The sequence below is a fragment of the Sceloporus occidentalis genome, unplaced genomic scaffold (assembly GCF_023333645.1).
Source record: "Sceloporus occidentalis isolate IW3139 unplaced genomic scaffold, rSceOcc1.0.p SCAF_173, whole genome shotgun sequence".
Lineage (NCBI taxonomy): Eukaryota > Metazoa > Chordata > Lepidosauria > Squamata > Phrynosomatidae > Sceloporus > Sceloporus occidentalis.
In genome coordinates this window covers 1,837,746-1,862,880 of record NW_028317153.1, presented here as the reverse complement: position 1 = coordinate 1,862,880, position 25,135 = coordinate 1,837,746, and the positions used below count along the sequence as shown (strand labels likewise).

Sequence of the window (25,135 nt, the reverse complement as noted above, 5' to 3'; positions counted from 1 at the left end):
GCTAGAGGGCTGCATGTCCTCAAACATCACGAGGCGTCCCACTATTTCAATAATTTAGTAAATTAGGTTTGTAGAAATACTTTGGGAGTCGTGAGTAAGAAGCGTCACTTGTTGCATGTGTTGAAATTCGGTCTTTAATAATGAATAATCGGCCTCCGCCCTGCCCCCTTTACTAACGCTATATATAGCAGCTAAAATGCAGCCCAGACTCTGACTCTCTCCCCGTCTGTCCCTCCTGCAAGGATGTCTGCGCTCTCTGCTTTGCTGTTGCTCTCTCTCGGGGTTATCCTGGCGTGGATGCTCTTCTTCGGGAGGATGAGGTGAGTCCTAAATCCAACCGCCAGTTACCAGCGATCATCAGGGAGGTGAAGAAGATCAATTAATTGTTAACTGATCTGCAAAGATGCAGTGTTACTGTGCTGTGCCTTCTTTTACTGAGAGGCTGGTGGATAAGTGGAACAGCCTCCCAGGAGAAGTGGTAGAGTGTAATAGAGTGAGGGTATTAAACATGCATGGGATAGACATACGGCTCCTGAATCAAAGACGAGACCAACGACTGATTAAGGTTTGAGTCTTTACAGCAGATGGGGCCGAATGGGGCCGATCTGCCGTGATTTTTTCTGTTTTCTATATAATAATGTGTTAGTCTGTGTCTTCTCATAAATACCTGTATCTTTTTATAATCGCTGGGTGGAGGTACTGGCAGTTGTGTTGCGAGCGGTGGAAACATTTTATATGTAATTAAGGAGACGGTGATTTATGTAACTCCTCATTTTGAACAATTAAGTGTTTTATTTTGTATAATGTTCCCAACGTCTGTTAATGCGTCTCCTCGTAAAAAAAATAATATTGGGTACTTAAACCGTCGGGAAAACTCACTTCTAATTATATTAAAACTGCACAAAATACAAATTTAAGAGTCACCTTGGTAACATTTATTGGTAATTATTGACGGTTTCTGTCCTGAATTTTAAAAAATTCCCTGAACTTCTAAAAGTTCTGGTTTAACCCTTTAATTATTCTCCTACTGAAAGGGTTCCAAAAGCAGAAGAATTAAGCCAAATACAAAATGTATACATAATGTCCGTCTCTTTACATCACTTTGAAAGTGTTTACAATCCCCCGCCACCCAACGCCCCCGTTCTCCCAAATTCTGTAACGTATGGGTTTTTTTTTTTTTACTGCGTTCCAAAACATCCAGCGTCTGATGTAATACGTTTATAGAAGGGTTAACAATAGTTCATTCTATTTAATGTACCAGGAGGGGCAAGAAATATTTCTGCCCCTCCGTCCCAGTGCAGTGTGTAATAATTTACTAAAAGTGAGCAAATTAGACGGGAGACTTTATCAAAAACATCTCCCTTTCCGATCTCCCGGACTCCAGGCCCTGCAGAGTATTACGTTATGGGGTATTTTACCCCCCTCATACTCTGCAGAGTATTACATTATGGGGTATTTTACCCCCCTCATACTCTGCAGAGTATTACATTATGGGGTATTTTACCCCCCTCATACTCTGCAGAGTATTACATTATGAGGTATTTTACCCCCCTCATACTCTGCAGAGTATTACATTATGAGGTATTTTACCCCCCTCATACTCTGCAGAGTATTACATTATGAGGTATTTTACCCCCTCATACTCTGCAGAGTTTTATTCTATGGGGTATGAGTTTAAGTACATTCTCTGCTGAATTTACCAATTTTGGGTTTAATCATGGAAACCTCATATTGTTTTTCACTCCTAATTGCCATGTTACACAAAAGCAGGTCTGGTTGCCATAGAAACCGAAAAGCAGAGTAAAATAGAGAATAAATCTTCTGAAAAAAGAAGAATAAAATACCAGACCTGGTAAGGTTTATCTGCTTAGCATTCTAGAGGAGGCAAATAACGTTTTGTCCAAGTGGAACCGCATCTTTAAATTCTATTAAAGCGATGGGGACGCCGTTCTGTAAATCAGCCTTATTTGACATTTTTATAACTACAAATCTCACTTAATCAACACTCAGGCCGGGAAAGTCAAACCATCCCAGCAGACCACAAAAAAAATAACCCGTCTGCCAATTTTCTTCGCCGAAACATAACAAAAGCAGAGCCCTTCCCTGCCGCAAACAATGAAAACCCGGCTTGGTTTGATCCGTTTACCGAGATAAAAAGCGATAAGCCAAAAAAATAAATATAAAAACTCAATGACTGGCTGACGGAGCGAGAGAAAATTCCTGAACTGGTTGTATAGCTTGGACTTCGTCCATCCACCTTATCTCCAACCTCTATTATTGTCCGTAATAAGGCACAAGAAAGTAGAAGAAAGTTTTTTTAGTTTTTTTTTTTTAACCTGTTAATGACAAAGCCCGTACATGTACGGCCTCAAAATGCATTGTTTTCAATGGGTTTTAATTTTTTTTTCAATTTTACATCACAACTAACACCAATTTCTTTGGAATTCCAGGAATTCAAAATATTGTCAGCTAAAAATTGGTTAAATTTACATAGTGTTATATTATTAAGAAATGCCAGTTTTTTAGGTGCCTGCCCTGAATATGTTTTTTTACCCCGGAGGGCACCTGGCGTGCGCCTAGAGCTGCCACCTTTTGCCCGGCTGTTGACCGTGTGTAGGGCGTGCATGGGGCATGATCAAGGCTGTGGCCGTGGATGGGGGATGTTGGTGAAAACGAAAATGTTTGATTCAGGAGAATAGAGAGAGAAGAGACAAGAAAGAAAAGAAGACAAAAGATGATGGAGGGGAAAAAGAAAAATGAAAGAGAAAAGAGAGAAAAAAAGGAAAAATGAGAGGAGAAAGGAGATAAAAAAACAACAAGGACAGAGAAGAGAATAAAAAGATAAGAGAGGAAAAGTTAAATACGGCATTTAGGATTTGGTCTCTTAAATTGTATTTTCTTTTTCAACAAGTTTGCCATATTTTTGCCAATTTTTTAATTGGTCTTTTTTGACGGAACGTTCGGAATTATATTTGCTTTTTCAGACCCGATTACGATTACATTTAAGATGTTAACGGGATAAAATGTGTTTTTTTCGACTCTTTTAGACAGCGCAACGAACCACCTCTAGACCGGGGACTTGTTCCATGGTTGGGTCACGCGCTGGAATTCGGGGGAGATGCTTCCAAGTTTCTGTCGAGAATGAAGAAGAAATATGGAGATATATTCACTGTGAGTATCGGCCGTCGGCTTCCCCAAGTCTTATCTTGGGCGCCAGTCACTAGAATTTGATGTTTTTGTTTGATTTACAGTTACGGGGTAGTGAATCGGGACCCAAACATTTTGAAATGTTACCTTTAAAACCTTTAACGGCAATTAATTCATTTATTAAGCATTTTCCCCCCCCAATTAGCATAACGGTTTTAGAGAAAATGAGTTAAAACAAAGGGACTATGTAATCAACCATAAAGGGGACATTATCAACCATAAAAAACGGGAGAGATAACCTGACGGCTCCCTGTGAAGGAGAAAAGGGGGACATCTGGTTAGGAGAGGGGCGAGTAAAATAATGTAGGTTTAGGAATCCACCTGGACGATGACTGAATGAAGTCACCTGTATTCAAGCAGGGGTTCCAGCTCTGATATAGCAGTGAGATTCTCAGATATCGTTCAATCAAAGGACAATATGAAGGAGTCGGCAACTGACTGTGACCCCAAGAATCTGTCCCTTCACCCCGAGACTGAGGGGAAACCGTGAGGATCTCCCCATTCGTCCCAAGACCCTGCTACTGGGGTAAAAACACTGACAATCTCCCCATTCCCCCCCCAAGACCCTGCTACGGGGTAAAAACCCTGACAATCTCCCCATTCACCCCCGAGACCCTGCTACTGGGGTAAAAACCCTGACAATCTCCCAATTCCCCCCCCCCCGAGACCCTGCTACGGGGTAAAAACCCTGACAATCTCCCCATTCACCCCCGAGACCCTGCTACTGGGGTAAAAACCCTGACAATCTCCCAATTCCCCCCCCCCGAGACCCTGCTACGGGGTAAAAACCCTGACAATCTCCCCATTCACCCCCGAGTCCCTGCTACTGGGGTAAAAACCCGGACAATCTGCCCATCCCCCCCCCCGAGACCCTGCTACTGGGGTAAAAACCCTGACAATCTGCCCATTCCACCCCACCCCGAGATCCTGCTACTGGGGTAAAAACCCTGACAATCTGCCCATTCCCCCCCCCCCCCCCAAGACCCTGAGCTAAGAAACAATTCCAAATTGTAAATCCGTAAATGTATCAACCTGACAGAGACGCTTATTTTGTATTTGAAGTGGAATTTTGAGAGTGGGCTAAGATTCAACAACTTCCTAAAAATATCCAGCCTTTAAACTGTTTACACAGACGTCAGCGTCTTTTTTTTACTAACACACATTTTGAGCATGTTTAGCTCATTTTCTTGGTCCTAAAGTCTTAATTCTTAATCTTTTTTTTTTTTTTTTTTTTTTTTTTTTTTTACATTTTCTTTATACTCTCGAAAGGCTACAATGGATTAGAACACGAACTATGAAGGAATGAATGAGAAACACATTACAAGTCATTTTTAAAATATTCTTGCTTCGGGGATATGACAGCGCTGCTTAACTACAGATTTTACTGAGAAAAAAAATGACTAAATCTGCCCAAAATAAAGCAGGATTTACAAAAACAAGATTAAGGGTTTTAACACTGATGAGAAATCTGGATTTTACAATTGACATTTACATAAAAAAAGGATTTATTTTAAAAACAAACTAAAGAGACAGCAAACAATGATAATAATAATAATAAAAATTTAATATTACGGTAATTGCCGCCTTCATAAACCCAACCCTGAAATTTACAAAATGCCAAACATAGGCCACACAATTTCTTTTTACGTTATGATTTTACGATAGTTATGGTTTTCTGATTAAATACATTTAAATATTTTGTGGGGCAGGGTCAGAGGTCACGCCTTATTTACAGAAGTGGAAGGAAGCACCTCTTCTGATGACACCCGGGGTTCAGGACTTACCGTATCATACCGCAGGACCATAGGCATTTCCAATTTTAGACCAGGGTCGTCTTCTCTCCAATTCCGTAGTTCCTTCCAAATTTCCCGTACATCTGATGATATTTCTTTATTCCATGATCTAAAATATAAATAAATACCACATTTTTATTTATAAATAAATTGTAATTTCCTGAACCACTAGATCTGCCTCTTAAAAAATATAAAAATTAAAAAAAAAAAATTTTAAAAGCAAAAACATTCTGCATTTAATTTATTTTTTACATTATTTGTATTATTATTTTATTATTTTTAACGTTATCCCCTCTATTTTTTTGTCCTTAGGTCCAGGTTGCCGGGCGTTTCATCACGGTACTTTTGGATCCTCATTCTTACGACCATGTTGTTTGGGAATCCCACGCCAAGCTGGATTTCGAAAAATATGCCAACATTTTAATGGAAAGAATGTTCGATCTCAAATTGCCAAACTACGACATGAAGGCAGAAAAATCTACGTTAAAAATGTGAGTTTTAGGTACAAGTCCAAAAAAACTTTTTACATTTTTTTTTTTGTAAATATTCTTCTTTTCTTATTTAGTTCAGCAGACTACAAAATGTTCATTGAGTTGGGCAATTCTTTTTTCCCACTCCATCATGTAGACGTAGGATGGGACAACCCTGTTTGACAAGAAACTCTTTGGGCAACAGGCCAGCGATCTCGGTCATGATGTAAGATGTTTAGAAGTCCTAAGTGCTTTTAAAAAAAGGACACAATAAATAATTTAGGATTTGGGATAAAGAATTTTATGGGAATGTTTTTGAAAACTGACCTACGAGATCTACTGATCTCGTTTCCGAAAGTCTCACGGAATAGTGCGTTGGATAAATTGTAGAACGAAAAAGGGACCGGAAGATTAACTAAAGATAATTCTGAAATAATTTTCCATTTTAAAAAAAAAATGTCTGTTTTTTTTGGCAGGCATTTACAAAAACAGAATTTACCCAGCCTTACAAGATCAATGTTTCACAATCTCAACACCATAATAGGACATAAAGCGTTAGCAGCCGCGGAATGGAAAGAGGAAGGATTATTTGATTTCGCATACAGCGTGATGCTCAGGTATCGTTAATTAACGTATTTTCATAAAAATAGCCTAAATATTTATCATGTTTTTTATTTTATTGCTTAAACTGTATTGTAAAAATTGTGAATCTGAATATTTTTGAAAGTTTTTGGAATGTAAATAAAAAGTTTCCAGAAATCCGTTTTCTTATAATTTCAGGGCCGGGTATTTAACTCTTTTTGGATCCGAGTCCAATCGGTACACTAATTCACACGGGAACCTGAAGGACATCCAGCATTCTGAAGAAGTTTACAAAGAATTTCGGAAACTGGATCGACTCTTGATGAAGGCAGCTCGTAGCATGCTCTCTGCGGGTAGGGTGTCATCGAATGCATGATAAAATAACCCGAAAATAATCATCCGATCTCATCGTGGTCTATCAAGAATGTGGATCTTGCCACATTTATCCCATGTTTAATGTTAAGCTGATGTTTCAAGTGAACGTTGTGGGGTCTTGATACTGATGTCATCGCAATCTAGGGGTCAGACTTGTAATCCAAGTCAGGGGTCTTTCTAGTAGATTTGATTAAAATCACAATCATTTTAAGACCTGGATACCTAGAAAGTTGACCACCAGAGGAAACATAGAATGTGACTATAGATCGGCCCCCGTCTAGTCGCCCGTTTCTCATTGGTCTCGTCTTAGATTCAGGAGCCGTATGTCTATCCCATGCGTGTTTATTTCTAATAACGATGTTGGAGTGACATGGGAATGGGGTTAGTATGACCCTTTAAAGGTTTATGAGTCTTGCAGACTTGCTGAGGCTTTCTCAGCCAAAAATAATAGAAGGGAGTCAACAGGAGAACCGGAAACTCATTGAGTCCCAAATATTTTTCCGATTCTTATTTCAAAAACATTCTTTGTATCGAGAGAGGTGATACACTTCTACGATTGTAGGTCTATTTGCCTCATTCAAAGATCAGACATATTTCATTGTATCATTTAAATAAAATACACAGACTATTGTTATTGATACCGTGGTGGTCTTTTTGCTGCTATCATGGGATTTCCAGTTGTTTTTTTGTCTCTTGAATGAGGGCCCATGAAAAGGCCCATAAAAGCATCTGACCTACTTTTGATACATTTGGAGCTGCGTACTTCATAAGAAAGGATGCAGACTTTGTGGAATTGTCAGTTCATGCAATGACCAGCAGGTGGCAGTAGTTGTACATTCTCTACGTATCGCACGTGGAGCAAATGTTCGACCTCAAACATAGAATTAGCCTCATTTCTATTTGTAGTGGCCGATTTATTATATTGTCAGCTTTCAGTGTAATTTACGACTTCATATATCTGTCATTCTGAGTTTAATAATTTCTCTGTTTTATTAGCAATTACCTAAAAAAATATCCAGTGAATTTCCAGATTATTTTTTGGGGGGGAAAGAGAAGTGACTAAAATGAAATTGTACCCCTGGAATCGCCGTGCTGAGCTCTGTATTATATTTTTATATTTGTATACAGTTATACAAATTATTTTTAAGTCTTGAAACAGAGAATTTAGGAAACCTGACATTTCTGTTTTACAGAATGTTCTGACCATGAAAGGGTTTTAATGGGACTGGGAGAGATGGGGTTAATCACTGGGTAGCGCTCTTTTATGGGAAAAAAAAATCTTTTTAGGAAATTTTAGGATTTCTCTTTTTTACAAAGAACTAAGATCTGCCACATTTTTTTTTTAAATCATGAACAGATATTTTTATCCTTATCACATAAAATTGTAATCTTAATGTAATTTTGTTATTGGAGCATTTCACATGATCTCTTTCAGTAGGAGACCAGTATGTAACTTGGTAATAATTATAATAATTATCCCTAACCTATGGGAATACTCTTTCCCTTTTGAATATTTAGATTTTTGTTTCTATTGCGATGCTTCCTCTGCAACGACACATACATTTAAATGTAACGAATATCATTTTTAATGTATGTAGAGGAAAAGCAGAAAGCAGCCTGCATAAAGAAGCGCCTCTGGCAACTGCTGGATAGCGAAAGCCTCAAAAGGAAACCAAATAAAAGTAGTTGGATGGAAAGCTATCAGCGCCACCTAGAGGAAAACCAGGTTACTCCAGAAATGCAGTCGAGGGCTATGGTCCTGCAGCTTTGGGCTACACAGGTAAGAAGAAGAAATGTGCTTACCAAAAAAAAAATGTGTAACTTTTTCACAGGCAAGTGCTGTTCTGGTGCCAAGATACATTTAACCTGGTCTGGAGACCAAAGAGGAACCTTGCACCATAGGCTTTTTCACTATGCCTGCAGTACCTGGTATGGCCACTAGGGATGTTGCTGGGTCTTGGCCAAACTTGCTCTAACATCCACTCTCTAAAACCATACGCTTACAAATATTACACACACTACCTCCCCCTCACACCACTAATCCTAGGCTCAACCCTGACACTCAAACATCATACTCCAATACACACACACGCTAATACCATACACTCACATGCTAGCACCATACACTCTCACACATGCTAACATCATAGGCTGAAGCACACTCTAATGTCGCCATGCAGTAACACACATTCACTCTAACACCATACATTCTCTCCAACTCCCACAAGGCCTTAGCAAATTTTTTATTTTTTTTTTGGAGCCCGAGGTGCGTGCTCCTGGGTCCGCAACTGTGCCAAAGGCAGCAGAAGCCAGACTACGATACCGAGTTCCCTCACGGAGAACTCGGACAAAATCCAACCCCCCCCATGGGAGGGTCGGATCTTGAGTCTCACCTTGAAGAGTGAGACTCCGTGCTGGCCTTCTTGAAGAGAGGAAGGGGCCAGAAGGCTCCCAATCCTCCTCCAGCAAAGTCCAGGCTTCACTGCCTCTAAAAAGAAAACAGTGTCCAAAAACGTGTGCCAAAACGTCGTGGGGGCCAAGCCTTAGCAAATTATTTTTTTTTAGAGCCCGAGGTGCGTGCTCTGGGTGCTGCACTCTGTGCCATAAGGCAGCAGAAGCAAGATACGATTCTGGGTTCCCACACGGAGAACCCATACAAATCCCCCCCCCCCCCATGGGAGGGTCGGCTCTTGAGTCAACCCGAAGGAAGACTCAGCTGGGCTTATTTGAAGAGAGGAAAGGGGCGATAGGCACCCAATCCTCCTCCAGCCAAATCCAGCTTCACTGCCGCTAAAAGAAAACAGTGTCGAAAACAAGGTGCCAAAAAGTGTGCCAACTCAAGCCTTAGCAAATATTACATCAGAACCCTACAGTTAGGAAGCAGGCAGTCGTCACCCACTTCCTGGGATCTTCCTGCATTGTTTGTGGGATGTTGCCTCATTTGGTGAGAGCCAGTTTAATGAACTTCATACAGCCCAATGGATCAAATAGCCAGACGGATATATTTGTCTATGTTACTTTTCACCCCGTTGATATCATGTTTTCCATAAATAAATACCGTGTGATCAGTTTGATCCTGGATCTCTCCTTGTATTCCCGCACGGAATGGGTTCATATTTTAATGAATAATATAGAAATAATATAGCTATTTTAGAATCCACAACAAAAAAGTCATTTGCTTACACACACACACGAACATATATATTTAAAGGTTCCGTCCACTTGGTGGCGCTAGACAACATCAGAATCAGAGGTTCCTTTGCCCTTGTCCAAGGTGCCGCTCTCTCCCATGAGGAGTTATGCTTACACTCTGGCATGGATTGTAGTTGACACTCTGTCTGCAGATATTGTTGTTACGCGTTTTATCACTTTATGTAACTTCCTGAGTATATGATCTCGTCTGTGCATTTGCTGCATCAGCTTTTTTTGCAGAGAAAAGAAAAAAAAAATCAGATAAATGCTCCTGTTTGTGAATGAATCACGCACAGAGATGCTGTTTTCGGTTCATAGAGCATTAGAACATTAAGTGAAAGGGACAGAGAAGAGCACATAACGTCAAGGCTTCAAACTGGGATTTTGTTGGTGAAAATCATGCATTCGACCTTACATAGAAATACAGAATTTGATGGCAGGTAAAAACCAGTTGGTCCATCTAGTCTGCCTGTTTCTTAATGCAGATGCTCCTAATGGATGATCTCCACTGCTCCATAGGCCGGTTGGCTGTATTGAGTCTAGGGTTGGTGGCCCCTGGGTGCAACACCCCTGTAACTAAAACAAAGATGCATACTAACACACAAACTTGCTCTAACACCCACTAACTCTAAAACCGTACACTGACAACACACACTATCTCCCTCACATCACTAACCCTAGGCTAAACCCTGACACTCAAACACACACACACGCTAATACCATACACTCACATGCTAGCACCATACACTCATACATATGCTAAAATCATTTACTTAAGCACATGTTGACATCATATACTTACACACACGCTAACACCAGAAATTAATGCACACTCTAATGTCGCCATACAGTGACACACACTCACACTAACACCATGATTAATTATGATGTGTATCGTTGGAGATCGCTGGGAATAAGACTATTCCCCTTTAAGAGACCAATACAGGCTCATTTCTTACTAGTAGAAGGTAATTGGTCATTTTTTTTTTTATACAGTTCCTCGGCGATTGGGGTGTTTTCAGAGATCATGATTACCATTTAAGTTGTTATTTGGTGAGGAGAACAGAAGAATGTGTTCTTGTCTGAGGAATTGGACTATTTCAAATTACTTAAACATTGCAAGAGATTTTCAGCAAAGCGTTTTGGAGCCCGAGGAGCTCCCGTAAGACTGAGGCTAATTCATTCTGATGGAGGGGGCAGGAAGGGTACATAGAAATCAGACATGAACAGTGACTCACGCCGCCTCATCTCGGCTTCCTCTTCCATTATCGCTCACGTCACTGGAACCTCTCTGCAGGAAAAAAATAAACAAGTCTAAATCTGCTCTCTCTGTACTGCCATTTACGGACCCGCAAAATGGTGTGCATTGGTTACACAACTCACAGAAGGGAGAATACGTATTGCATATGGGTTATGCCTCAAAGGAAAGAGAAAATGTTAATTTGACCAGCACTATTTATATTCATACAATTGCTTTGGTTTTATTTATTTATTTATTTATTTTTTAAATTATTATTTCTAGCATTTTTTTTCTCCCCAAAAAATGAATTTAATTAACAAAGTTAGCAAGTGGTACTTCACCTGTAAAATCAAAAAATATGAAAAACTCGCCTAAAACTTGTCAAAAAAACCTATATGCCCCTAAAACACAAACAGTGGTCCAGAGCTGATTTTTTTTGGTCCGTTACACCTGATTATCTAGAACCATCAACCTGTTATCACCTGCCTTGTGAATAACTCCCCCCTATGCATCTATCAAAGCATTTTCAAATTGCTTTCGGTAGCTAGGTCCATGATATTATTTTCAGCAAATGTCCTTAACCAGAAATGCTTTGGATCTGCTTTTTCATTTTTTATTATTTTTTAATTATTTTAATTTGATTTTTTTAATTTATTTTCGTAATTTTTATTTTATATGGAACTAGATGGTACTGAGGGACTTCAAATGCTAATTTCTCTATAAAAAGTATGATTTTTTTTTTTAACCACATGACAGATAGCTCTCGTATTTAGATATTCCAAAATCCAAATTATTAAATGTAAAAATAACATTTTTGTCCACATTGTAAAAATCTCTTGACGTTATTTTTTTCTTATTAATTGATTTAATATATTAAGCCTTTAAAGATTAAGAAATAGTTGTGAGTTAAGAAATACCGCTGAGTCTAGCGTTGAGATGCATTTCAGACCCACGTATCTTGTTTATTTTTAGGGTAACGCGGGTCCTGCAGCTTTCTGGCTCCTCGTTTTCTTGCTCAAGCATCCCGAAGCCTTGTTTGCTGTGAAACAGGAATTAGAAGAAGTTTTTCAAAATAAAGGAACCACAATGGAACATCTGGAAGATATTGACCAAGAGACCCTGGACAACACAGTCATTTTTGGTCAGTACACGTTTGCTTGAGTCGTGTTGAGGACCACCAGTTAATGGTGGGGAAATGGTAGCCTTTGGGACAGATTGGGCGCTCAAGTCTTTTGTTTGGGCCCAAGACTGTCCGAAAGCTATTCATGGTCTAGCACTACTCTATTACCAATTTAATAGGCTCTCTCCCCACCTGTGATTTTAAATAACACGTGGTCCTCCCTACTAAAAAGGTGATAGGTCTTGGCCCCCACCTTGAAGTTCTAAAACAATACATGGAGACAGCGTTTTAGGTCTGTCATACCGCTTATCATCCCTGTTTTTTTCCCCTCCAAACAGACAGCGTATTTAACGAGTGCCTACGTCTGACAGCCGCACCATTTATCACCAGGGAAGTCCTTGTGGATATGTCTCTGAAACTGGCAGATGGCCGGGAGTACCGGCTGAGACGCGGAGACAGGCTCTGTCTTTTCCCGTACGTGAGCCCCCAGATGGATCCAGAAATCCACCAGCAGCCCGAGGTAATTGTCACTTCGCATTCGCATTCTTCTGACCGCTTTGTCTCTATTTTTGTTTGCTATGCACCTAAAAAAAAAAAAGAAAAAAAAAAGCTGCCACTCGCGTAACTGTAGAACGCTTCATATAACTGCAATAAATGACAGGGTCAGAATGTTTAGATGCCAAGGGCAAGGTCATTTAGAGACAAAATAAATAAGATTTTTTTTATGTTTCCTAGATCTATCACCTTATATGTAATTATCCCATGTGAAATGTATATTTCATTAACAAAGCCAAGTGGTTCAACACAAACAATCCTTACCTTCGGTGGGGTCATTCGGTGGGGTCACCTGCTTGTTACAGGTCTTATGAAGCTGATGGATATCGCTGACTTTCCATGAGTGTTGAGTCTGTTCTCAGCAAAGTTTGAACATCAGCTGGTCCCCTTTTTGGTTATATCACCACCTTAGCCTAGTTTAAAGATGGCAGATGGCAACACATCCAATGAGGATACTCAGTACACTTTATTGGCCTGGTTCATTACTGTCTACGACAGTAAGTGTTAATCAAACTTAGATTTTCACATGGGGTCAGAATGTTTCAGAAAATCTTCTCTTTCTACAAAAGTGTTTGGCGATAAGTTATTCCATTAATGCATCAATGTTTGAATTATTTCCGATTATCAAACTTTAATGCCCCTTAGAAATTCAAATATGACCGGTTCCTGAACCCTGATGGAACCAGAAAACAGGACTTCTACAAATCGGGGAAACAATTGCGTCATTCCACCATGCCATGGGGAGCCGGGAGTAACATCTGTATTGGGAAGTTTCACGCAGTCAACAGCATCAAACAGTAAGGATATTTGTAACTCTTTAAATAAAGTAGAAGCCAATGTTGGCGTTAGTGTTTATTTTTACATAACAACCCTTCAACGGCAGCAAGTTTCTACGGCAACAAGAGCCAATTTGAGCAGAGGGTGCCTGGATAGATCTACATTGAACTTGCATGCCCTCACCTTTAACTTGCAACATTAAAAGTCCCAGGACCTCGCATGCCCTCACAAACAACTTGCAGATTAGTGTTTGCATGGGAGGGACTGTGTCTGTGTCGGGTCATTATTTAACCTTTACCTCTACTGACCACTATGTGTTTTCTGACTCATTAAGCTTTCAGAAAGTGTTTCAGTGTCACAAAATTTCAATTATCTGTGAATTGATGTGCTTTCTCGACAGCTGCTGCAATCCATGGCTGTAGTCACAATGTGGTTTTCCATGCATTACAGACTGTTTCATACAAATCTTTTTTTGCTAAATCCAGACCCAAAGCCTTTGTGTTGTGCTGACCCTTTCATTCATTTTTTTTTAGGTTTGTCTTTTTCTTGTTCCACCATTTTGACTTTGAACTCTGGAACTCCAGTGATGAGATTCCAAGATTTGATAAAAGTCGATACGGGTTTGGGGTTATGCAGCCTGAGAATGATATCATCTTTCGATACCGACGGAAGTTCCTCATTCATGAATAGAATACAAGGAATACACTGGAAATATCAGCCCGTGAAATTTCAATCATCCCATATATTAATCTAAGGAACAAAACACGACCTCACGTTCACCAAAACCCAACGTGGAGGACAATGTTCAAAAACATTCAATGCGGGAGTGATACAAAGTATCACAGGAGGGACCACCATCAACTAACGTTTCACAGAGAAGAAAATTATTTTTTATAGAATGTGTTAACTTTTTGGATTTAGACATTTTGGGGATCTATCCATTAATTATGTGACCAATACATACTTCCAAAAGTATGAGGTTACAGAATGCATCTGATGCTCCAGGGGACTCCAGACAAGGTTGGATTTAATAGATACAGTATCGGCTTTGATAATTTAAGGTTATTTTAGCATCTTCCATGAAAATACATGAACAAATGCTCCCAGGCATCCTAGTGAATATTATAAATAACTATTAAACCAAATAATAAAGAAAATATAGGATTGGAGCAAAAAAAAATAATCTGGCTTCCAATATATAAAAATAGAAATAAAAATAAACTGTGACAGGTTCCTAAAGAAATCTAACAAAATATTTTTTTTTTACTTGGTTTAATCAAATGGTTATTTTTCCATTCGGAACATAAAAATATTTGATATTTATTTATACTTATTTGGAATGGTTTTAAAAATTGCAATCATCTCATAAAGGCACCTTCTTCTATACGAAGTGTAAGAATAGCCAACTGCGGAACTGAAACTCCTATCAGTTTCACTGTAGCGTAAAATGCCAAGTTAAAAGCACTGGAAAGCTCTGGATGATAGGAGTTGTAGATAAAGTGTTTTGTGGCTTACTGCAGGTTTTAAGCCTTTTATTTAGCTTGCAATAACCCAAAAGCCCTACATTTTAGGGTAACATACGCAAAGCTATTAATATATTTCTATGAATATATGTTACATATCTGCACTACAATGTTTGTAATGTTTTATTTTTATTGTGTTTTTAACATTTTATCATCATTATTTTCTGGAACGAACCTATCCAATAATTGTGTGTTTTTTTTTAATGTAATTATATCTAATATTTATTGAGTATTGTAATGGTAGTCTAATTAAATTACCAATATAAGTACTTTATCAATATTGTAAGTTGGTCTATTTAGCGCCACCATTTTTGGTGTTCTGATGATACTTCATCAATATTGTATTTATTTTGCCTCTGTTTTTGCACCCCTTTTATTGATCCATTGGTTTGCTTTGGACGGACCGTATCCTGTGGTGCTTGAGGAATTTCTTTTTTTACCTAATTTACTTATTTTTCTTTTTTTTTTGCACTGGTTCACAATTTTACATTGGGTGCCGCAGAGGGACTGACCAAACTATCAGGGACATTTGGCAGGTATGGGTTACCTGTACTGCCAAAGAGCCCTAGCGTTAGCCAGCAGCCCAGTTTAAACGTTCCAATACCCTAGCCGGTCTGCCTCCTTTCCGGTACGTGGCTTATCGTATGGTAAAAAAAAAGTATTCGTTATCAGTAATTACATATGTTAAGATTTCTCCTTGGAGTTACAGGAAAATAATGACTTCAGGTTCCTAATTATCTCACCTAATAACATCCCGTAAACGCCATTTAATTTTTATTGACTAAATCCAAATTTTTCTTGCTTGGCTTAATACCTTTCAGCCCGAGTCCTGCACCTCATCAGAATATAAATTTCTATGCAATGTTAATAGGTTTCAGAGTTTGCATTGTGGACAACGATCAGCTATTTAATAAAAGTTCGTGTCATTTTAATATTCAAAGTGTCATTCCACGCTGACAGTCACAGCCATGGAACGCATACAATATTTACATAAACAAATTATTTTTTCAATGACGGCTCATAAATGAAAATAACATTTCAAATCATTCTTTTTTTTCAATAGAAAAACACAATTGTATCTAGCTTAGAAAAAAAACTTTATAAAATTAAAATATCAAAATTATTACAAATTAACATAACCATACTCTTCAAATCTGCCATATTGGCTTCAGATGATCCCGCCCACCAGTTTCCTCCTTGTAGTGTGTATAAATGTTTTTTTAAAAAAAAGAAAAAAGAAAATAACATCTATTATACTTAAATGAAAAAACAGAGTTGTGTTTAGCATAGAAAATAAATCCTATAAAAAAAGGAAAAGCAAACTTATTCTTGTTGTTCGATAAATCCCTGTTACAATTAACATTACCATATTATTCAAATCCGCCATATTGTCTTCTGATGGTCCCGCCCACCAATTTCCTCCTTATAGTGCATATAAACACATGAAGGCTTGGGGTCAACCAATCCCTTATTAAGTTTTATAATCTGCTATTTCACATACTTTTTTTTTTTTTTACCAAGGGTCAATTTTTATTTTTAAAATGTAATATTTGTATTAAATAATCAAAAATTTAACCCCTCAAGGGAGAGAGAAAAAAAACCCCCATAAAATGCCTTTGGTAAACATGAGTATAAGGTCACCTCCATATACATTTTTTATAAATGTACAAATAAATGTGCCTCTTTTTCTCAGAATAGCACCAAATTCCTAATTAGATGCAATCCTGAAGTTTGTATCCTGATCGTATTCCCAGTATCAGCTCGCTGGGTTCACTTACTAATCCCTATTCGAGTTACAGACAAGTAAGAACATCTATCGCTATCAATATTTTACAGCGACTTGCTGTAATGATAGAAGCTATGCTATCCTATGATTCCTTGCTGAGAACTAAATAATTCAGGTGGGCTGTCCTAATCAGATTAATATCGTTCTAACACCCTGGAAATTAGCAGATACAAGAGAGATTGCTTGCCTGCGGTATCACCGCGTAGAGCAGACGGCCGTCGGGTAATTCGTCTTCGCCATTCAATAAGAAATACAACCTTACAGGGGGCATTGGTTTAAATAAAAAATAAAGGGGGCTGTTTGTAGAGTACGATTTTATTTATTTATTTTTGTTGGAAGCTGGAATAATGGCGCCTTCGAAGCATAGACCTATGATTTTCTAAAAGATATGTAAAAAGTCATTTATCAAATTCAATATTCAAGAAACCCCCTGAGTTGTCAAATGAAAAAGGTTAGGGGGATCGGGGCTTAATGGATCAGGGGATCGGGGGGTTTACCCCAATCTCAGGGTCTCCGGTAAATGGGTAAATGTTCAGGGTCATATTCTCCTTTAACATACTGACTGGTGCTTTTCGCCCTGCTATATCACAGCTGGAACCCCTGCTTGAATTCAGGTGACTTCATTCTGAATATCTTTTCCACCTGACAAGTCATGGTTTCCATAAAGACTGTTATTAAAACCTTCTTATTGCCACGATTGAATCTGTGTGACAGGCCATTAAACAGTTACTATTTACCATTTGAAAAGTTACAATGTACACAAGTTCTAAAATTCTAAAGAAAACTTTAACTTAACTGGTGATTTTTTTTTTTTTTTAATAAAGTCCGAGTCGTTTCTGATCGTTCTTAAATAATAAATCTTTTATGGAATATCAATTATAACAAACTGTCAGCGTGTAATTAATTGCTGAGATTTATAGGGGGAATTTTCTGAAAAACTTTGACTAATTACACATTTTAAAACGGAAATAATTTTATAAATCATAATGATATAATTTACAGTAAAGTAAAAAAATTACACAAAGTTTACTTAAAATGTTCTTTTGGGCTATATTATTATATATATATATATATATCTCAACTAAAGAATAAAACTGTTCCAAAATGTATCCCTTATTATTTGAGATTTCAGCATTTTCCCATAAAATCTCACAGTTTCTCACAGCTGGACTGCAAGATGGTCAATGGTCAATGGCTACCGTAGGAAACCACACAGTCCCATACAGGGGGAACAATATATAATTGCCCCAGTGGCTCTCAGTATAGTAGGTTTGGGTCGGGATAGTGGAGTTAAGCTTGGCCTAATTCCCCATACTACCTAACTAGTTCGTTCTACTCCCCAACAAGTTCAATACCTTGTCTATCCCTGTTGTAACCCCATCCACTCAATACTGGCCTTACCCATCAAGGTCCTGGGATGAAGCTTCCTTAGAACTTCCTAAGAAGTTTACTGTAATGTAGCTTAGCAAAAGAAACATCTTTCAACTTGAAATTACTGAATTCTGCACTTAATGCTCAAAACATATTTCAAAAATAATGATAAGGAACTCTTCCGTCTATCTCGAGCCATCTGTGGTCAAACATATCTACTGGTGGGAACCAAACTACATTTACATCCAGGGTCAGTGCTGGATTCTGGGATATCAAGGTCCTTACAAATAATTTTAGCAAAATCTGTACCTATTTAAAATATTAGCTGAAAAGAACCCAAAAATATAACACTTAGGTTTGGCAAAACGAAGCCTTGGTAGCCTCTAAGTATTGTCTTTTATTAAGTTGACTATCCTTGGCCACTGTAGTATGTAAAGAATGAGTAAAATGCCGCATAACAAGAAGTATTCCAAACGAAACAATCCTTTTAAACGTCCTCATACTGTTTCTTGGAAAGTTAATTCCTTTTATAAGATTATATCAATCGCAATTTGTCAAGAAAAAAAGATTTCATTCTCCCGAGAGCACCAGAAGATGATGATTTATAATAATAGTATCTAAAGTCGGACTTTCTTTGATTTCCTGCTGGATTAAATAAAACGAGGTTACCAGACATAGAAGTATCAATCTATACTGTTTTGCCAGTAGGGACAGCCATGCGGCGTTACTGTCCAAAATGTCGGACGGGTCAACAGTTTGGTCCTCCCAAATGGAATCATGAGTTCTTGAAAGAAGGTTTATTTTGATTCCGGTTCATCGAAACATCACACGGACACTTAATTGATAGCAGACCGATACCCTTTAAGGTTTTTACCCTTTGTGTTTTTTTTCATCTATTCATATCTAGCAAAGACAAAGCCTTAAGTAAAGTCTGCATTTCATAAGATGATACGGGTCACGCGCTGGTAAACTACAGGGTAAGAGCCATTGATTTTACTTAGTATTCCAAATTAGTATGAAACCATAAAATTGTACTTTAAAAAAAAAAAATAGCGCTTTCATAGTCGATCACAAAGGTTGTATGAAAGGCTGGGCTGATGGGTATGGGGCCTTGGTACTTTAAGGCCAACAGCCGCCTAATGACGTACGTGTGGCCGTCGGCCCTTATGAAAATCATCATTAAAGCAGGGATTTAATTTTGATACGTAAGTCAGAAAAAGCAGTCTGCTCCACACCGTGTGACCTTGAGAACCTGGCACAAGAAACCCAAACTAGTGATAATCATAACTTTATGCGTCTTTAAACTGATATTATTATTTGGGATACACGAGCCCCTTGTGCGGCATTCGCTGGGTTAACAAAGTGCTCAGGGGAGGGGTAATAAAAGCATCGTCTCTCCACGCGTCGGTCAATGTTCCGGAGCAGAAAGGGTAAAAGGATTCCGACGGAAGGCAGAAGAAGGCTAAGATTTGATTCTTTATTTATCGCATCCCTCAACCTACTACCCAGCTGTGCCGTGGTTTCATTTCGACAGCCCCATCTGTTTAATTACATTTCTTAAAAGCTCTCATTACATCGGAGCTAAAAATAGCGAGATCGAGAAGGGGCGTCCGCGGGCGAAGGCAGATGGGTAAATAGGGGGTTCAAACACAAGAGCTTATGACACCATTCATTCAGGGCACATATGTCTCCATAACACATTCCCAAAAGCCTCTTAAATGCCGATCGACGGATTAACATGATGGAGCACTTTGGGCTCGACCGCCGGCGTGCACCGGCCTCCACCGGAAATATTTTATTCTTACAAAATACCTTTATTTTCAGTTATTTGAAGACGTGGAAGATCAGCCGGAATAATAAAGCCGTTTCTCTTTAGAAGAAATATTTTTCCAATGAATGAAAGGGCCAATGAATTCTCGTAATTATCTTTGAATAAATCCCAGAGTTAACGTGTTCTAAAAGCAGAATTTTTTAAAAAAATAAGTAACTTGAGGAAACAGTTTTTTCTTTTTTTAAGACTTATATATGCACAAGCGGAAATAGAAAATTATTTTCATGGTCAGGGTGCCTATGAGGATCAAACTTGTTTATATATATATATATATATATATATATATATATAGATATATAGATATATAGATATATATATATAAATAGTTTGGAAGGTCATCAAAGGTCATTTTTCAATGTAATAATTCACTGTTATGTCGATCCGGCTCCGGGAACCGCCAGCTCAACTAGTCATAGAATCTAGAATCCATGATGTTCTCCATGTCCACCATGAAGATCAAATCATGAGCCCACCTCTTCCATTTACTCTGGGGAAAGGGTCTTTTCGTATCCTCTAGCGATCTCTTTGGGGATTTCTTTTGTCACTGTTGCAATTTAGAAAGTAGTGAAGCGAGAGGGAAAGACACCGCGGAGGTCCGAGCTGGCTGAAGCATAGACCTCCAGAATGGATCGCGGCTCATGCAAGTGGACAAGTTTCAGAACGAGATCTCCCGCCCGGTACATTGAGCTGCTGATTGCTCAACAGGGGTATGTAATCCGAATAAAGTGGGGCACGGGCTGCCACCCCGTGGTCTAGTTGACCTAGGTTGGAAAACCAACCAACGGATGGAAAAGTATGGTCCGGTAGCTACTAGACTCAATGAATCCTAACTCACCTAGAATGTTTCATGAAATAGATTTTCTTCTCTAGGACCAATATGGAAATTTCTCGGTAAAGATGTAGTTTTGTCCATTTTCCTTATAAACCGCAACAAGCCTAGATGGATTGGAGAGCCCGCGTCAACATTTGGTGGCATTAACTATACACATGTATTTGCCATTTACCCCAGGGGGGGTTGGGATATAGCAGCCTCCAGGTGCACTTTGATCTCTTGGTCCGTTCCATTAGCTACCCACTCAGGACCTATCCGGCTTCATTAAACAAGACTTAATCCAATCGCCTCTCCCGTATTAAAAGGCAGGTGGGGTAGCTTTGGGGGAAAATACCAGGTTCCGAGGTATCTTCTGCATTGATACTATTATGATAATATTTAACAAAATTTATACATCCCGAACCATGTATTTGGCTATCGCCAAACGGCACAAAATGTTCCCGTATTCCGACTGCGTCACTCGACAGCTCATTAGGATGCTTTGTAGCAAAATCATTAGCAGGAGTTTTGGATCCAAAATATTTGTTGTTTTTTTTTCAGCTATAATATTTGTTTGTTCCTCGACGAGACCTCGTTCTTTGTGTGTTCAGCACTTTGTTGCTCATCTGTAGAACGATGACTATTTTATGGGGGAAGATGAACAATGTTCTCTCGCATTTGAAATTAATTAATAAAACTGGTAACGTTCCTGTTACCGAGAATAAAGGGACGCCAATAATTATTTTTGTTATCAGACATTTATTTCCCAGATCGGGGGCCGGATTGGCTCTGATGGCATAAGTGCAGCTGATGGGTGGATATGAAGGGCCGCAGGTTATGTTTTTTTTGCTCACGTAGCGTGCGGCCGGGTTTATCCAGCCATTAGCAGTACAGGGAGTGGGGTGTTGCTGGCCAGTAGCCCGGTGGGCATTGGCCAGATATGCCATATGGTCAGTCCAGGCCTGTCCTAATCTTACTACAACACCGATCTAAAAAAACCTCAAAATCACCTTAAAACTACAACGTCTTCCAGATCTTGTCAGATCCTCAGCAACAATATTTGTGGATATTGAGAAGTTTTATTGACAGTTATAATAAAAGATAGGAAGCAAAACAGAAGTCAAATCTGCAAACAAGTTTTTTAAACACATTTTAAATCTGTGAGATATTTTGCTTACCGACAAACTTTAAGAAACAGTTACTGATACATGAGCACCGGGGTACTTTCATCTATATATTCCCCATCACATGTAATTCCTCCCCAATATCTCTCTTTTAGTTTGGCCAGCCTTTGTGACCCAAACCTTTTTCCCTGTTGCCCCTCTCTCCTCCCCTGATGCCCCTCTTTTCTAGGAGGTCAGAATGTTTGCTGGGTATGAGGGTATCGCAAGGTTCTACGGCCCTAAAAGCCCCAATAATGTGTATAGAAACATAATATATTTTTTTAGTTTGGCTCTGCTCCTTTCTACGTCTGTAGATGCAGATCTTCCGTACCCTCATTGCCGGACCCTATGCCTAGAATATACTATGTCCGCACCTGGCCACCGGCCCCTAATTTACTGCAGTTTCTTTAAAACGTGCAATCTTGGAATAATACCTTATTTGGCCAGAATGTATCAAATGTATCAAATCCAGGTGTATTAATTGTTACATAAAGCATTCCAGCAGAAGAAGATGGAAACATTGAAACAAGGATTTCACCAGCAGATCAGGCCCATTCTGCCCCGAATAGTTTGCCCGTTATTCGTCTAAAAGACTCAGATGGCCTTTTTGTCTGCTGTCCCTGAGCTTGGTTCATCATCATCATCCTCATCATCCTCCTCAGATTCAGGGTTCAAATAATCAAAGCTTTTGGTTATTAACATAAACCCCGAGAGCTTTGCCGGGCTTTGATGTGACACACTGTTTGAACTTTGGATTCCATGATGTTTAATCCTTGCACCAAACATCCTCTCGGCCTTTGAAAAACTACTCTGTTTTTAATCTTTGACCATTGTGTGCAACTGGGTTGATCACAAGAATGTCCTATGCAGACTATCCCGGCTCTTATGGGGTTAAACCATGGGTTTCATTAGTTACATTAAATCAGCACTAGATGGCGCTGTGGGCTGGAGCCCGGTAACCAAATGCATGCATTAGGTACAATATATACATGTATATACTGTATGTGTGTGTGTGTGTGTGTGTATATACTGTATATATACACATCTCCACATACATATATATATATATACACACACACACACACACACACACACATACAGTATAGATACACATATTTATATACAATACATGTATATATATATATATATATATATATACATACACACATATATATTTATATATATTATGTATCATAATAAAGAAAAATTACTTACACGAGTGTTCCATGCAATGCATTATATTTATTTATTTGACATGCCAATCTGAAACTTTAGTAAATAAATAAAAAAAACAGTCAAAACTAAACTCTAGTAGGTGACTTGTCAGGCGGCTACTCTCCTTACTGACACCTGTAATTAGAGGCAAACATCTCTCATTATTATCAGGCCCTTTAAAATGGTTCTTTTAAGTTCTGATATAAATAGATATAATATAAGATATAATATAGGATATAAATGAAGTTAAACACGCACTATTCCAATTTGGAATTCTGAGAAGGCACCCGTGCCGCGCTCTAGACAAATTAATTAGATGCCATAATAACATTTGTATGTGTTCCCAAACATGTCATCGAGCATCAGTTTAGCTCACGCGTGAAACATCAGTTCTGCAGCCTATTCACGGGGGGAGGAAAAAACAAACTTTGCATCGGGAAGCAGAGTGCCACAATTTGCATAACTCGATAGATTGACAGCGATAGATCACGCTCGACGCCAAATCAAACTGACAAAGGGGAACACGCACCTGGAATGAGCCATTTCCCCTAATAAAGGTGCCAAAAATATGCTAAATATAGACATTGAAATATTTTTCAAGCCAACATTTTGGTAGAAAACTAAACATACCACGTCCGGTTGTTACTTTGTGAAGATGGGTCTATGTGCGGTTAGACGCGGACACTTATGCTGTTAAGGTTTTGATACAGAAATATGGTGGAGATCCGTCCCAGACTGGTGATTGAACACACTAGGCAACTGCCTAGTGGTCCAGGGCCTAGTGGTGCCCCCCATGTACCTCTATGTCCTCTCCTGTGGCCAATGCCATCCTTAAGAGAGCAGCCACCAGTTGGATCCACGCAGCCGTGCCATGTAGTGGCGTTCAGTAACATGTATCCAGCAATTGGCCAACGCATTTCATTTATCGGCTGCTGGCCTAAAAGCGCCAGGACTGTTCCTGATGAAGATCTTAAATTTGGGCAATTTCAGCCACCAGGAATGATCATCAACCAAATGTTGGGGGCGTATTTCTAGCTTCTTTTGGGGACTCTAGTGCTGCTTATGTTTTCTCCACGTAGGGTTTGGCCAACAGCCGCCTAAATGTCTTCAAAAGGTTGAAGGGAAAAGGAGGCACCGATCTGCCTACAGTGAGGGTATTAAACATGCATGGGACAGGCATACGGCTCCTGAATCTAAGACGAGACCAACGTCCGATTAAGGTTAGAGTCTTTAACGGGCAAACTAGACAAGGGCCGAATGGGGCCAATCTGCCGGCAGATTCTATGTTCTATGGTTTCACAGGTCAAAGTATTTTTTCTTCCTCCTTTCGCCAATTTTAATATGATCTCAAAATGTTACTCATTATGACCTCAACATCTTACTGGCTACCACCTCAGCCAATAGAAAAGGACATTATAAATCATAAACCAAACCAACGCATGTTTTGCTTTTTATTAACATTTTTATTATAATTTTCTGCAGTCTGCATCAGGGGACCATTGCTTTTAAAATTGAAAGACAATTGGACATATGTTACAAGACAGTACAGTTATCATATCACAGCTTCATACCACAACATGCATAAAAAGTTATTTATTTCCCCTCTTTTTTTTTTACTTTTTTTTTTTTTTTTACAGAAAAAAAGGAAAACATTTCATGATTAGATGACCTGGAAGAAAAAAATAATACTAAATTAAAAAAGACTTTATGAACCTCCAGAATTATGAAATTTTGAGAATACATATAAATTAATCCAACGCAGTCAAAAATTCCAAGTTTAAGAAGTGAATGGACAATTAATCTGCCCCTTTTACAGACGGAATTGATTTATCTGTATCAATTTCACTGCATAAAAAACTACCCATTCCACAAAGTGATACATTCATATCAGGGTTAACGACAACCTGCGTAAAATATTATTATTATTATTATTAACTCTAATAGAATAATTAGAACAAAACAAAGTTTTATGTTATTTCACGTGTTTCCTAAACTGTGCTTTTTTTCCCCCCACAAAAAAATCCATTATTTATGAAAACATATATTTCTCTCTTTTCCCCTTCCACTTAGACGACCAAACAAATTAATTACATTTTGAAATTAGAAAAAAATTATTCTATTTGT

At 38.7% G+C, this 25,135-nt stretch overlaps 1 protein-coding gene across 1 annotated transcript; it reads left to right on the top strand.

The window, feature by feature from the left end:
* Positions 1–267: 267 nt before the first annotated feature.
* On the top strand, positions 268–14,001 carry LOC149279304 (prostacyclin synthase-like). Its single transcript, XM_089501398.1, has 10 exons — positions 268–320; positions 3,048–3,171; positions 5,313–5,491; positions 5,947–6,087; positions 6,251–6,405; positions 8,026–8,207; positions 11,832–12,000; positions 12,318–12,499; positions 13,180–13,331; positions 13,845–14,001. The coding sequence occupies exons 1-10, from the start codon at positions 298–300 to the stop codon at positions 13,999–14,001; spliced, it is 1,464 nt and encodes a 487-aa protein (XP_089357524.1). The 5' UTR covers positions 268–297.
* Positions 14,002–25,135: the final 11,134 nt, after the last annotated feature.

Coding starts and splice junctions, on each gene's coding strand:
- LOC149279304 (XM_089501398.1), top strand. CDS start 298: ATGCTCTTCTTCGGGAGGATGAG. Junction 8,208..11,831: donor TGCAGCTTTGGGCTACACAG/GTAAGAAGAAGA, acceptor GTTTATTTTTAG/GGTAACGCGGGTCCTGCAGC. Junction 13,332..13,844: donor GCAGTCAACAGCATCAAACA/GTAAGGATATTT, acceptor ATTTTTTTTTAG/GTTTGTCTTTTTCTTGTTCC.